The following is a 16326-nucleotide window of genomic DNA, read 5'->3' as shown; positions in this document are numbered from 1 at the left end:
ATTAACAATACTCTGGTTCCATTCTTCTCAGTGACAGTAGAGTTTAGAATAGACCATTCAGTGGTTGGTTTATTAGCATGCCAATATTTGTTCATAGATTTCTTGACAGTGTGTTCAGCATAATCTCAAAATGTTTGCATGCTGTCTGGAGGTTTTTTTTTTTTTCCATGCATTTGAACATCATCAAGCAGCTCAGTCAGCAGAGTTTGACAATTTCTGAAATTCAGCCACCAAGAATAATTAAGACACTGCCTCCTTAATTTTCGTGCTGGATAGGGCTGTAGGGCTGTTCTGTGCCAAGTGCTGCTAATGATTTGGACTCTGTCACAAGACCATGACAGAAATGGGGGGGGGGGGGGGGCTACAGAGCTGCCCAGTCTTACTGATTCTTGCAGTACTTACATTGTACAGTGTAGCTAGAATTTCTGAAAAGTTAGATGTCTCCTCTTGTCCAGATTACAGATTCAGAAAATAAAATCTGCCTAATTCATGCCTTATCTTTACCTGCTGTATTGCATGTACATGTACAGTAATACACTAGTATCTCCCTGCGAGTTCAATATTGTTCAACTGTAAAAGTGGATATTTTCGCGCGACTAATTTTTTCGTGCTCGGCGGGGAAAGAAGAGTTTCGCATGTTTTTAATTCCGCGGAATCAAGACTTCAACTACTGGAACATATGGCACGCAAAAATATTCGTGTGCTTTTATTTTCGCGCTAGTTTTGGGTTGCGCGAAATGCGCGAAAATTTCCACTTTTACAGTATATTGGCAGCCCTTGGAATATACAGCTGTACACGTAGTTGTCTGATGCAGTGTGCAAAGGAAGTGGTTATGTACAATGTACCTTAATACTAGGAGTAAACCATTAACTCTGATGTTGGCAGCAGAATTTGGGAATGTCATTCCAGATTGCAGTGCATTGTGGGAATGATAATACTGTTTACAAACCCCAAAGTAATGTATTCTATAGACTTAAACAATTCTATTGAACATGAATATTCATGTGAGTCTACCTATTGAAAAGTCATGAAGGGCACAACTTTGTTTTATGTCCAGTTGGAAATATGTGATGCATGCACATGCATTATAGACATTAGTTTAAATGTGAAACCACTTGGTATTACAGCTAAAAGATAGCATACCAGCAAACACATACCTGTAAAATCTTGTGGAAGCTGTCCAAAAAAAAAAAAAAAATGATATGTAACTTATGTCATCTGTCTTTGCTTCTGCTCAAGTGTTTTAAGTGGTTTTTATCCTAAGTTTTCCTTCCGAGAGTAGATTAATTTATGAATAGCACTTTCCTCATGGAGTAAAAATTTCTCAAATTATGACATTGCCTGGTCATGTGATCAGTAAAATATCATTATTTATCAATCTCTGATGCTTCATAATTTCTGACCTAGTCATATCAACCTGACAACAGGATACGCAGCATGCAAAAGACAAGATATTTTTGAGTTTGTGAGGTCAAAGATCATGTAAATGTACACAATTAGTACATACAGCGTACTATCCCCTCCATAATCCTCTGTGATTTTACATTCATGTATAGTATATTGGGCTATAAATTTGTGCAGTATGTAATTACTGTTGAAAAGTCTCTTACAAATTGTAATTTACCTGTAGTATGTTCTATAGATTGCTCTTTGCCTGCAAGCTGAAATGTGTATTATGAAACTTGTGAAAATTAATTCTTGAGATTCTCCAAATAACAGACTTTTCTATCGAGTAACAATCCAATTTTTTGTACAAATCATCTAAATAACAAAAGTTACATGTAGTACTGGCATGCAGTCACAGAGCCCCCCTCCCCCCACCAACAGACAGGTCATCTCAGTTTATTGCCACTTTGTCTGCTATCAGATTATCTACTTCCCAGTTTGTCCAACACCACTACGACTAAAACTCACTTGAGCGCTCTCCTTAAAGCGAACTGTGCCGTACTGTACCCGCGCCAGAGGAGCGCTCGAATGCTCGTAAAGATCAGTGTACCGTACCGTACTGTACCGAGCCAAAAGTGGACCACTTCTCGATGTGCTCCAAAAGCGTACCAAAAGCGTACCAAAAGTTCATTGTAAAGCATGTGCATATCATGCGCCTACGTCACAATGCAAAGACATCATTCTCTTTGTTCAGGACAGCTGTACGTAGTTCAAGCGCCAGATGAATGACATTCTTGCTACAAACATGCGTGACCTTTTCTGAAAATAACTTGTGAGGTACGCTTTCTCAACAGAGCGCTCGAACGCTCCAAAACTGGCACAGTTTGGTACGGTACGCTTTGGTTCGCTTTAGAGCGCTCGAACGCACCCTTGGTCTACACTGTGCCATCAATTTTGTCTAATGCCCGTATTGTCTACTTCTCACTTGGTCCAATGCCCAGTTTGGCTACATCTCGTTTCGTCCAATGACCAGATGGTCTAACTGCATTTTTGTCCCCGCCGAACGAGTTCGAGCAGGGGACTATGAAACGGGCTCCGTATGTGAATGTGTCTGTGCGTCCGTCCGTCCGTCCGTGCGTCCGTCCGTGTGTGCGTCCGTGTGTGATCAAAATGTTCAATTTGCTACTTCTCTGTCATTTATGAGCCAATTTTGATTCTGTTTGCTTTCTATGATAGCACTACATGGGAGCTTTAAAACTTCTACACAGAATTTCAGTTGTGACCTTTGACCTTGACCTTTGACCTATATTGTACATTTTGCTACAAAATGCTACTCCTTCGCCATTTCTAGCCCGATTTCGATTCCGTTTGCTTTATGTGATGGCACTAGGTGAGGGCTTCGAAACTTTTCACAGAATTTTGACCTTTGACCTTGATTTTTGACCTATATTGTGCATTTTGCTACAAAATGCTACTCCTTCGCCATTTCTAACCCGATTTCGATTCCGTTTGCTTTATGTGATAGCACTAGGTGAGGGCTTCAAAACCTCTACACAGAATTTTGACCTTTGTCTTCTTTGACCTTTGACCTTGATTTTTTACCTATATTGTACATTGGCTACAAAATGCTACTCCTTCGCCATTTCTAACCCAATTTCGATTCCATTTGCTTTATGTGATGGAACTAGGTGAGGGCTTCAAAACTTCTACACAGAATTTTGACCTTTGACTTCTTTGACCTTTGACCTTGATTTTTTACCTATATTGCACATTTTGTTACAAAATGCTACTTCCGGCGGGGACATATATTACGCACCGCGTAATTTCTACTTTTCCTTGTTTTCTCCTTCGATTTTTTCCCATTTTGTCTAATAAACTGTGGGTATTAGACGAAGTGGGCATAGCCCATCTGCAAGTACCGGTAGATCAACTGGTACTGTAATGAGGCTAAGTGGCAATTGGACTAAATGGTCAATAGACGAACTGGTTGTAGACGGAATGGGATTAGACCAAGGAGGTACCTCCTTGATTAGACCATGTGGGTTGAGACCAAATGGCTATTAGACAAAGTAGGAGTAGACCAACTGATAGATCACCATCTGATGCATGGAAACTAAATTGTAACTGCATGTAGTGAAATGTATTGACTACTAGTATGTGCAGGTAATAGGAAAATCTTGTTATGTGGTCTGCACAGGACGGACAGTCCATAAATCTTCATGCTTTAATAGTAAAATGACCTAGATATTAAAACATTGTTCAGTACTAGAGCACAAAGCTGTGTCAAACTCATGCAGAGTTTCGATTATGCCACGAAAGCGCTCACTTTGCATTCTGCTCACCACCAGTGGCATGTTTATTCACCCCTGTTGGCCCGATTTTACACACCTGGTTCCATCAAGTGTCAAAGTCCACAAAAAGAGATCCTGAACTGCTGAAGGTTGAAAACTACATTACATGAATGCAGTCAGCACTGTATGTCATGTGAATGTCATGGATGTGTATGTTCAAACCCTGTTCCATAATTTAGCTCCACATTTATAAGAGTGTAATGATGTTCAAGTTGACTTCCATCAATAGAGTGAAATGAGGCATATGTAATGATGATAATTATTATTGTTATTATTGTAATCATAGCCATTAGTAACAGTTTCATCCATGTCATGATTCTGTTGAAATACAAGTAGGCAAAATACCACAAAGAAAACCTTTTATTATTATTATTATTATTATTATTATTATTATTATTATCATTAGTATTGAATGGGATGTGAACCTCATTTCAAGGTTTAAATCATTTGTCTCTGAAAAATACATTGTAGATTCAACTTGGCCATGATTAACGGTATAACATTTACACCTGTAGCTACTTTTTCACTAAAGAAAGATACCCAGCTGAAATGTTCCTTGACATCTGTTTAATAATATATCTACATTGTAGATATAAATTTCCCCTTTACTGCAGTAACTGAACTTGATACTTGCTGATTGGCAAATTGCCCTTCATGTGCATAACAAGTTGATGTAGACTGAACTTGCTTGTAGTCTAGTGTGCAAGAACATGTAATGTATATTCATGTTGTAATTCAATTATGGTTCTCCATGAATTTGAACTGTACTCATTATTGCTGCCAGGAGTTGGCGGTAAAACACCTTGTAAAAGACGGGACAGAAAGTGAGAGTAGAATAATCGACAGCAAGATTGAATGAATAGAACTGGTGTGATGTTGCACGCTCAGTCGCTCTCCATGTATGCCTTTATAATGCGGTTATTGAATTCGTCGTAGTGAAATTGTTTGGGCATGTATGAATTTCAGTAGCTACATGTATTTCCTAGAGCTCTGCGTTTACTGTACGTTAGATATTATGGTCTGGAAGTTTGAAAACAAGGAACAAAGTTGGGCATTGTATGCCATTTCCTGCTTTATATGCACAGAGTGATACTGCATACGCCGAATATTTCGCGAGGTTTTTATTTTCGCGAATTTCACGAGTCAGGTGCTATTCGCGAAATTAAAGACACACGAAAATATTGACTCTGATCCCTATGTGAATGTGACGTAAGCTAATGTACACTTCTCTGTTCAGTATCAATAGGACTCCACTATCGCGAATTTAACCACTCATGAAATCATCGGGAATTCCTGAATTGCAAAAATTTAGACTCGCGAAATATATGGCGTACTGTAAAACATGATATATTCGCGGCATGAAATTTTCGCGAATTGGAGCTGACAGCCTTTTTCGTGGCATGAAATTTTTGTGAAGTGCCACTGGCGTTCAATGCATATAGTGTAAACAAGAACTTTCGCGTGCATTTTAATTTCGCAAATCTTGGCGCTCGCGAAATTCGCGAAATTAAAGTGCACGCGAAATTAAAGTGCACGCGAAAATTCCTCGTTTTACAGTATACAGTATTACTAAAGTCATTACATGTAGATCACACTGTGTAACATTTTTAGTCCTCTCGAGTCTCTTTTCAGTCCATTGAGCATACAAGTATGTAAAAGTGAAGAAATACTTTTAAGTCTCCACCACCCCTTATTTTACTTTCAACAACTCCCAAATGATATTGTCTCCCATATTCATGCATTAGGTGGCAAATTAAATTATTTACAGCTGTATATATTCTCTTTAAATCAAAATACTTCTGTCTCAGTAATAGTCAGTGTGAATGCAACCACTTGCATCATTGTATTGCATACAAGTCCCAACTCAACAAATGTTACAATGTATGCAGACAGTACATAGTTGTGATAATATTGATACTTCTACCAATATTACTGCTTCTCAAGTCATATATTTGACAATCTAGAACTTATCAGGTTTCATTGTTGTGATAGCCATCCTCATTGTCATTATATGTAAGTCTATGTTTGATAAACAGTTCTTGTACAATATATCAATTCACTGTGAAACAAAAAAAAAAACCCAAACAAACAAAAAACAAGCAGGCACAGACGGTTTCATGACATTTGCTCCTGCGACTATTGCTCCTATGAAAAATCTGCACGCTAAGCCAAACGTACATTAAATTCTACCCTCAAACATAACCCTAATCCTAATGCTCAAATCAAACTAAACCTAAAACCCTATCACAACAGCCCTATTAAAACCTAACCCTAGTAAACTCCATGGAGAAAATGAGACCGGAACAATTGTCACAGAAGCAAATGCCATGTCAACGGCACAGACAAAAAATGGAAGAATGCAAAGTGGAGTGAATTTAATATCTCAGTAGAACTACACTTGTCACTTTCACTTTCATTGAAAGTATAAAGACAAGTACTGCATATATGCCATCTCTTTAGCCTAATTGTTGGCCAATCGGGATTTTCTGACAATTTCAGGAGTGGTTAAATTCATGATGGGGGAGTGCAGTAATGAATGGAGAAATGCATATCTTGTGTGCCCGTCACATTCGTGTCAGGATCAGAGTTAATGTTTTCATGTGTGATTAAATTTACACATAGCACCAGACTCGCAAAATTCTTGAAAATAACATTTTGTGATACAGTTGTAGTGTATATATGTCCTATACAGTAATGTGTCATGATTACATCACCCTTTATTAAAATGAAATACATTTAGTGCAAAGGTCAACACCTGATGTATGAGGGTGTTGCAATATTGCAATCTCGAAATCCCTTTCCAGTTCACAGATTGGGAGTAAGTGTAGAATAGAAATGATGCATTTAGTCCTTGTGACACACTTTGATCAATGCCAAAATGATTTTAGCCTGCCAGTACTCAGCAGGGGCGTTTTTCATTTGGAAACCCAGCTGTGGAGGGCAGGGTTTACTGCTAGGTCAGTTACCTGCTGGGTGACTGGTTTGCTTCCATTTGTGAGCCTGAAAGGTGTCAAACATTTGCTAACAGCTGGAAAGAAAATAATCAACCCCATTCACATGCACAATTTATCATGTGACCAGGTTGAGCAAGTGACTCACTTCTTTCAAGTGTGAAGCAATCAGTGATTTATACTCCTTCTGAAATAGAAAGTTCAAAGCCACTTGCATAACTGCACATTAATAAAAGCGCAAGTAGCAAGCTGTTGGCAAGAGAAGTTTTTGTTGCGTCTGGTTGATGAATCTTTGTCATTGCCTCATGTATCGATGGGATTGCGTCATTTTTTCTTTACAGTCTAATAAAAAGACCATCAGAGATTTGAATGCTGATGTCCATGACTAGAAATTGTCAGAAACTGTTCACGAAGATTATGCCTAGCAATGTGACAAAGAAAACCTGTTGGAAGCAAGCAAAAATGATTGAAAAAAATGATGATGCCGCCTTCTTATTACTATCAGAAGCACCGTGTACAGGGATTACAGCTACAGAATCTCTGAACAAGAAAGGAAATTGAAAGTTTGAACTTGGCACAGTAATTTTTTATTTGTTTTTACCAGTTTGGACTGGCAAACTGAAGAGATGCGACTGAAAAGAGTCTGGTATTTTATGGGAAATATGGAATGTATTGCGTTGTAGGGACCAGTGTGATACCAGTGCAGAAATAAAAGTGTGCCAATGTTTTCTTTACCATGATTGAAATTACCCGGACATAATTACTAGTAAAATTTCATCAGGTCACACTGATGTTGTGAAACTTGACTGAGCACATCCCCCACAACAAAGAAGAAAGAAAAACAAAAACAAAAACAAAAACAAAAATGGACCATGCAAAATAGCCACGTTTCCAGTAATTTACTAAAGACTGCAATCTTTTTGTATGCCACCTGACTTATGAAAGGTAATTTTTATTGCACGAAGTGCGTTGAGCAGTATTCTGACATAAGTTAGTTTCACATTATTACTAATCATGAAGAGTATTAAAATTCAAAGTTGTAAACTTCAGTGATTAGCATGTACCCGTAGTTTATCCCTGTATACATGGACTTGAAAGTTAGCGATCTTTAAGGATTAAAACTGTACGATTTTTCATGGTAGCAAACTCGAAAGTTAGCCTGACCCTTGCCTGAATCCTATAATTCCCTGTGAGCTTCTGGGTCAACCTCCAAATCATTGATATGATATGTACCTTGGTATGTGCTTGCAGTAAACTACTGTATCTTCACACATTATTGGGTTTATCACTTCCGGTTCTGTGGTTTAATCATCAAGTGGGACTCTCACTCAAAAGTTAAAGGGTAAGCTCTTATCATTGATGGTCTGAATAGCTATCATCGATGATTGGCCTCTGTGTGAACGTACATATTGATGCATGGGTCATACAGTAGTACTGTATATGCCAAATATTTTGTGGGGTTTTTATTTTTGCAAATTCCATGAGTCAGATGCTCTTTGTGAATTCAACAATACACGATGATGTTAAAGGACAAGTCCACCTTCATGTACATAAGGATTGAGAGAATGCAGCAATATTAGTAGAACACATCAGTGAAAGTTTGAGGAAAATTGGACAATCCGTTCAAAAGTTACGAATATTTTAAGTATCTGCGCAGTCACTGCTGGAAGAGAAGACTACTACAGTGTATGATGTCGCATGCGTACAACTATATAAGGAAAATAAAAGAGAATTTCACAAAACTTTACTTTTTGAATAAAGTGCACATTTCTTCGACTTGCTACTGACGTATGTTAAGGGTAATATTATTCCCCCTGCCTTCTGAAAGAGAGAAGTCAAGTGTTCTTTTGTTATGCGAGAAAAATGTGAAATATGTTGAATTTTCTTTATTCTTTCTTTATATCGTTGTACTCATGTGACATCACAAGCTATAGTAGTCTTTTCATCCAGCCGTGACTGACCAGAAACTTCAAAAATTCATAACTTTTGAACGGATTGTCCGATTTTGCTCAAACTCTGACTGATGTGTTCTATTAATATTGCTGCATTCACTCAACCCACATGTCTGTGAAGGTGGACTTGTCCTTTAACTCTTGATCCCTACACGAATGCAATGTGTACACGTACATTGCTCCAGTAATGACTATTCTCCATTATTGCAAGTATAACCACTCATAGAATTGTCGGGAAGTCACGATTCACAAAGAATTAGATTCGCTGAATAAATGATGCATACAGTACCAATTGATTTGCTCTGACTCACATTCTTTTCTCTTTGCTGCGACTTTAGGTGGAATAGAAGAGGATGTGAGGAAAGATGCCTGGAAGTTTCTCTTCGGCTACTTCCCCTGCCAGTCAACAAGAAGGTATGTTTGTTTACCGGTGCTTTGTTTTCTTCTGTTGATCTATTTTGCAATCCTTTAAAGGTAGGGGATACCTTTTACGGACCTCCCAAAATGCAGCAAAACATTAAATATGAACCTCAGGGGACTTGTTTAGGCCACTGCTGAGAAATTTGGAAGTCAACAGTCATCTACAATTTGAATAATGCACAAAACTCAACTACTCAGTAGTTCTGTGTGTCAGCCACACTTAATCCTTTTTGTTGCAGTCTTCTGTATCTTTTATCTATAAACACAAATCTAAAAAAGTATAAGAGCTGATGTAATAAAGTGTGTGGCAAGAATGTATATAGAAATGTTTGTAAGTTTTGATGAACTTTCTTCACAAAATATACATGATGGACACACATGCAGTGCATGGGTCTGCAAAGGTAGCCTAGTAATGTACTGGAATTTACGGTGAGCCCCGAAAAAAATTCAATTCAAAATCTAACGGTCAATAAAAATGTACTTAATGTTACCTTCCACTTTCAATACTTTATGGGAGTTTCTAAAATGATACTCTCTTCAACATACCACTGTACTTATACAACTCTTCATTTAAGGCATGCAAATGGGATTCCCTACCTTTAAGCTACCTTGTCCTTGGGTCAATATGACAGGAAGATTCACAGTTGTTTAACTTTAAAGGCACTGTTCAAAAACAATGTTTCCAGTTTGACAAATCTGGGTTGCGTGGTCTTTATGCTACCAGAGTCTCTGATTTTGTTAAACAATAAAGCTGATTAAAAAAAAAAAAAAAAGGGTTGAAAAAATGCTAAGTGCTTCAAAATAAAAGTGAAAATCTGTCAGTAATAAGGTTTATCATACTCGCTTGTTTTCCTACCGACAGAAATGTGAGTATAACCGGTCAGTAAATGGTTTAATGATGTTGTGACAGTATAGTTTTCTAACTTTTGTTTGTGAAATACCAAAACAGCAGTCCAAATGATAACAGTATAATCTGGTCAGGAGTGTAGCCAAAACTTTATAGGAAACAGGATGATAGGCCCTGATGCCACTCTCTTTACCAGTTGCCAGGGAGAGGAAAGTAAAAAGGGTATTAAAAGAACCGTTTCTATAGACATTGGCAGTGATTTCATAAAAGTTTGACAGCCTGCATGTTTCCATTTACAATCAGTGAAGTTTTGGGTACCGGTAACTCCTGAAGGGGTGTCACTGTTATCACTGTTGTCACTGCGCAAGCTCAGATCATGTTTTTTTCCTTTGAACGTCCGCGCGTCTAAAATCTAAAGCTCCCTAATATCTCCGCAACCGAGTACTTTTATGAGTCGTGTTGTATACAAAATTAAAGCAGAAGAGTAAGGGAATAATGTCATGTCATTTTCAGAGATCTTCCTCCCCCGACATTTGGATCCTTTTGTTGTAGCGGGTCACATATGAACTTTGCTGACTGCATCGTATTGCAGTTACAGCCGTAGGTCAGCAAAGTTGAATAATTTCTGAAATTTAGTTCCATGACATTTAATTTGCTGCTGCAACAATTGCTCCCACGAAATATCTGCATGCTATTCAAAGTGCAGCATAATTCAACCCACAAACATTTACTAACCCTAATTCCGCATCCTCAGATCAAACTAAACCTACTGTAAAACCCTATCACAACCCTAACCCTATAAACCCTAAGTTCTTGGAGAAAATAAGAGCAGGGCAATTGTCCCAGGAACAAATATCATGTCAGATGTTAAACAGTATCTTTTATTGTGTAACTTGCAATGAATGCAGTTACCATGACAATGAATAATTGACTACATAACCAATGTTTTGAACCTTTATGCAAACTTATTTTACTATAAACTAAAAGGTTACTTCTGACCAGACATTTACCCAAAGCTTCCCTGCTGATGCGAGGCACAGATATAGTGTGCAAACTTGATTCCAAACTGTGACAATGACATGTATTTAACAGCAGATTTAGATAAATCATTGCCCTGTCTTTAAGGGGAAATTGTCCATGAATATTGTAGACGTTTTGTAAACCGGCCTATTCAAGTCCCATCAGCTGACTTCCCTTTGCTTGACCTTTTTCCACTGGTGCATGTAGTGAGTTGTGAATTGTAATAGTGACGTTTTTTCATGGAAGAATGCCCAGTTGCTTTCTTTGTAATTACAAAGCTGTTCACTTCCTATAAATGCACAGACAGTGTAGTACAGCTGCAATGTTGTCAGTGTTTTAGAATGCTAAGCATTGGCTAGTATGTGTATGTCAGATAAACGACTGTAAAACCAGAAATGTTAGCGTGCATTTTAATTTTGTGAATTTCAAGAGAGACAAGATTTGCAAAATTGATACACAAGTCATGAGAGTTTGTGTCTACACTCTATGCTTTGAATGTAAGTGGCAATTTGTAAAGATTTAATGTGATGAAAAGGCCGTCAGCTCTAATTCACGAAAATTTCATGTCCCGAAAATATCTTGCTTTCTAGTATTAGCCAGTGCACCCTCATACAGTGCAGCTCTTCTATTCTGCTAAAGTTGTAATATACTGCATATCTTATAGTACATGTACATGCTGGTCTTGTGCATGATTGGTTTTTCCTGCCAATGTTTTCTATTGTATACCTCATTTTGATGAAATCTCGATTCTGATTGGTTGAAAATGGAGGTATGAATTCAACAATTTCCCCATAGTACCCAAGGTGCTCCATAGTACTAAACTGCCCTCTTTTGGTCCATAGCATTTCGTATACATGTACAAATGCTGTGTGAAACCTCTTGGCTACCATGATAGCTGAAAAGGTGCCCCTTGTCCGATGCAAGCACAGTGCAAACATCTGTGGCAGCGCAGGCAACAGTCTGTTTACAATGTGTGTGAATCGGCTGGTGAGGTCGTGATAGACCAAGTAAACATTCATTGCATTTAATTAGGTATATAAAACAGATATTGACTGCTTTTATTTGGGGCAATAATATCAGCATTGCCCCGAAAAGCATTTCATATCTGTACATTATTGCCCATTATCAATGAAATGGAAAGGGTCTACTTGTGAGATACTAACAGGTGGAAATAAAGTATTAAGTTTGGACACTAAATCTGCAGAGAGTAATGACTGCAAGAGTTATATTTTCAAGAAAGTTTTTCCATACACACATGCTTTAAAAAAAAAAAACAAGTGGTGTATATAGTAGTAGTAATTCTAACATAATGTTCCAACATAGATTTTCCTTACTGCAATATCCTTCAAAGTTGTTTTCAGCATTATTGGGATCACCTGTGTGGTATGACTAATCACATTGCCACAAATATTAAGTGTTTCTTTTAGTATTCAACAAAGGGAAGCCCACTGAGAGAAGAAAAAAAAAATTGCACAGTAGGTCTGCACCTCTGTGTCAGCTTTTGTGTAAAGAATTACTCACTGATACATAGATCTCTTTGTTCTACTTGTGAGTCAGTATAATTCGTGCTGTATTAATTGACATTCTATAGTGGTGAGAAGTGCTGGAGTCCAGTTTTATCCTTTGGTAACAAAGGAAAGTACATGTGTACTCTTTTTTTTTTTTTTTTTGGGGGGGGGGGGGAGGTGGATAGGTAGGTGATTGTGGATAAAAGGTGGTATATGACCAAAGGGCAGTGTCCTCCATGTCAGAGGTGATCTTCTTTGCTTTGTGGGTGTATTTACTTGTTGCCAAAAGTTATCCTGTAGTTGGTTTCTTGGAATCTCCACACTTCTTTGGGTTCAGGGGAAAAAAACAAACCCTTTATTTGTTTGACATGCGGGCATGTTTCAAGTCTTAATGCGTAGCCAAGCATTACCTGCTCATGAAAAGTACTTTTTTTTTCATTTTTATTGGCTTTTTTTCCTTCTTTTTTTGTTTGTTTTTGTTTTTGTTTTGTTTTGTTTTTGCGGGGGGGGGGGGGGGGTCGAACTGACTTGTTTTTAAAGGGAAATTAACCCCATGTGAGTTCATCAGTGCATGCGAAATATAAGTAGAACTGTATTGAACACATCACTTGAATTTGAAGTGAAAAAGATTTGAAAATTCAAAAGTTATGGATGTATAAAAAAAAAAAAAAAAGTTTTGACCAAGAATATGTGTCGTCATTGCCAGATAAGGAGCCTGCAGAGATATTTGATGTCAAAGCATGGAACGAGTTTCAAAGAGAATGTGAAAGAATTCTGCTAGACATTTAGGGTAAGTCCCCCTTTAATAAATTAATGAATATATTTTTTTCATATCTGCTTTCATTTGAATGTGCAGAGAGCGTGAAGCGTTGGAGCTAGAGTGTGCGTTCCGCTATGAGGCATTGAAAGCAAGGTGGAAGACGATCCTTGAGCGGAATGGACTGACCAGCAGAAATTACGAGGACAACAGCTCAGGTATTTCCTTGCCTTTTAGCTACGTCTTCTTTCTTCTCCTAAAATTTGGTAATAATCTGTTAGTAAATGGAGGTAGCCAACAATAACGCAATAATGCATTAGGAGGCTGGGATTGCACTATAGTCCCATAACAGGAGTTACAATCTATATGGAAAGTGCCAACTGAAACCCCAGCAGTTGCTAGCAAAAAGCTGATTAGATATGGTAGTCTGCTATGTTTAGAAGCCTCAATATGCAGCAATCACTGAGTGAAATGATTGAAGAGGACAGCAAGGAAGAACAAAGAACCACCCAATACTACGTTCACTGAGCACTAGACACATCTTAGATCATTGTTTTCTCTGTTTATTTGTGAGACTGACAGGGCATAAGTTCTGTTTTAGCCGGAAAAATAACTGGTCTGATTCTGACCATTACAAAGCAAGAACCATGTGTCGTAAGCAGGCCTTCGCTCTCTGTGGTCACTCTAGGGGTCACACAGTTGATGTTTTGACCACACATAATAGCCAACTTTTGTTGTTCTGAGTTTGGGGAGGGTGGGAAATGGCAACAAAGATAAAGTGATTATCCGGAAGTTAAACTGTTTTGTGCATGGGTAAACCCTCCAAAACAATTTAGAAAAGAGGCTCTCCTTTCAAAAAAAAAAAAGATCTATTCAACTTTTCAGACTAAAATCACTGTAAAGATGAGAATATGTCATTGTCAGATTTGACCCCTTTTATTTTGTGTTATTAATGGTTAATTTCTTTATTTGTTTGTTTGTTTGTTTGTTTGTTTGTTTGTTTTTTGATGCGGAGTTGGAGAGAGAGAGAGAGGTCATACATTGTATCTTCAAATAATCCTAATTTCATTTGCCTCAAGTCTTTAACAGGCAAATTATTCATTGTTTTGTAGTGTTGGTTGAAATGATATGGTAATCTTGTTTTTTGAACTTCAGACAGTCTCACTTAAAGTTTAAATTTTAAATTTTACTTCTCCTGCAAAATATGGGATCATTTGCTCCTGCTTCAAAGTGGCATTCAACTTGTTGGTCAGAGTTCAGATGAGAACTAGGACACCGTTTACAGTGTGGGGCTCGGGGCTCGGGGCTCATTTCAGTGTAAACGCGCAAAAGGCCAAATGCGGGGCCAAAATTGGCCGCACATTTGGCCACGCTCTGGAGGTGGTCTCGGCTGCGACCGAGCCGCGGACGAGCCCGGCCTTTTCTTAGTGTAAACGCAAACTGGGCCAAATGCGCGGCCAATTTCAGTCTGGCTTCCAAACCCTCTGCCCGTACTATTTCGCTATTCAGGATATTAACCCCCTCGACGTCGAAAACTAGTATAGTTTAAGATGGTTTTGTCCTGCAAAGGATTTTTCCTTCGGCAAAGGCCTTTGCCCGAACGGCGACTTTGTCGCCACAGAATCCAGTTGGCAAAGGGTCTGAAAACCAGACCATACCAAATTGCGTTTGTTTACAAGCAGAGCGCCACTATGACAAAATATTGAAAGGTTTGAATTAAAAGCGCGGCTGAGCCCGGCAGTGTAAAGGGACAAAATTGCGGGGCTTGGCCCCGCAATTGAGGCGCGGCTCGGCCGCGGCTCGGCCCAGCCCCGCACTGTTAACGGGGTCTTAGTGCTTTGGCACATAATGAGATATTAAGTAATGTTCTCTGAGCAGCCATTTTAGATTCAGAACGTTTAAATTTATACGTATGGTATGTATATTAAAAAGTAGCACTTTGCAGATCATTTCATTTTTTTTTCATTATTTATTTCAATATGGGAAGACCCATTCAGCATTAGGTGTTTAACTGTGAGTCCATGCATAAAATCAGTATTGTTCAAAGGTACAAATGAATAAAACAAAGCACAAAAATATAAAAACTGAAAAATATATGTAAACACATGAAAAGTGCAAAAATATATTATACTATGCTATCATAAACACAAAATCATGATAACAAAATGCAATCTCTAGTAGATGTATATTAGCATACAGTAATTTGTTTTGCACACTCCAGGAACAACATTTGTGAATGGGAATCAGACGTCTATGTCATCAGTCACACCCAGCATTCACAGACTACAACAGGATGTTGACGATGAAGTCCAGCAGAAACTGGGATTTGCCCAGTTTCAAGCCAAGGTACGTTGACCACTGCTTTTGTATGATAATGTACGGATCAAGCAGTTTTTGTGGAATTCTTCAAATTAGCCTGTCCACTCTGCTCTGGACAACCAAATATTTGTCTTTGCCAAGTAAAGTGTGTGGACTCTCTGTATTAGTACATGTATACTGGACTTTTTTTTTCTACACTGTGAGCTTTGGAGAGGGGGGAGGGGAAGAGCAACATGCAATTGAAGATACGCCGAAACATTAAACTCAAAAACACAAGTAGGGAATGTCATCAAAAGTGTGGCAAAAGCTGCTGTATCAAGTGAGATGAAAGGTCATGCAGAAGAGATATCTTTTTATGTTTGGCTTATAAGAGTTTAATTGGTTAGCCAGGGATGGTGTAAAGTAAAGAGAATTTTTACTACCACCTTAATTGAACATTTATTGTTTGCTTCATACAGGTTAATTTCATTTTCGTGTGTGTGCATTTTATTAAATGTGGTAGTTGACACTTGTAGCTGTTGTATAGAACAACCACATTTCCTTGTGATACAGATTTTTTTTCTTTGTGTGTGTGTGTGTGTGTGTGTGTCTTTTAATAGACAGTATGTTTTCAATTAACTCACAGACAGGGAAACCTTTCACCCTTTTTAATAATCATGTTGTGTAGAACTGATACTGCAGCTAATGTCTCTCATATATCCTACTGTATATACATGGCAAATATTTTACGATATTCTAATTTTCACAAATTTCATGAGTCAGGTGCTAGTTGCAAATTCAAAAGCATGCAAAAATATTAACTCTGATCCCCAAC

General features: G+C 38.1%; 1 protein-coding gene across 1 annotated transcript in view; it reads left to right on the top strand.

Annotated features, from left to right (window-relative positions):
* Positions 1 to 16326, top strand: part of LOC140235096 (TBC1 domain family member 15-like) — a 42672-nt gene that overhangs the window by 11568 nt on the left and 14778 nt on the right. Inside the window, exons 2-4 of the mRNA XM_072315133.1 lie at positions 8980 to 9055; positions 13293 to 13411; positions 15415 to 15539. Coding sequence (XP_072171234.1) covers positions 8980 to 9055; positions 13293 to 13411; positions 15415 to 15539 — 320 coding nt within the window. The remainder of the gene's footprint in view (positions 1 to 8979; positions 9056 to 13292; positions 13412 to 15414; positions 15540 to 16326) is intronic.

This window comes from Diadema setosum, chromosome 11, assembly GCF_964275005.1.
Source record: "Diadema setosum chromosome 11, eeDiaSeto1, whole genome shotgun sequence".
Taxonomy (NCBI): Eukaryota; Metazoa; Echinodermata; class Echinoidea; order Diadematoida; family Diadematidae; genus Diadema; species Diadema setosum.
This window is presented reverse-complemented; position numbering and strand designations above follow the sequence as displayed.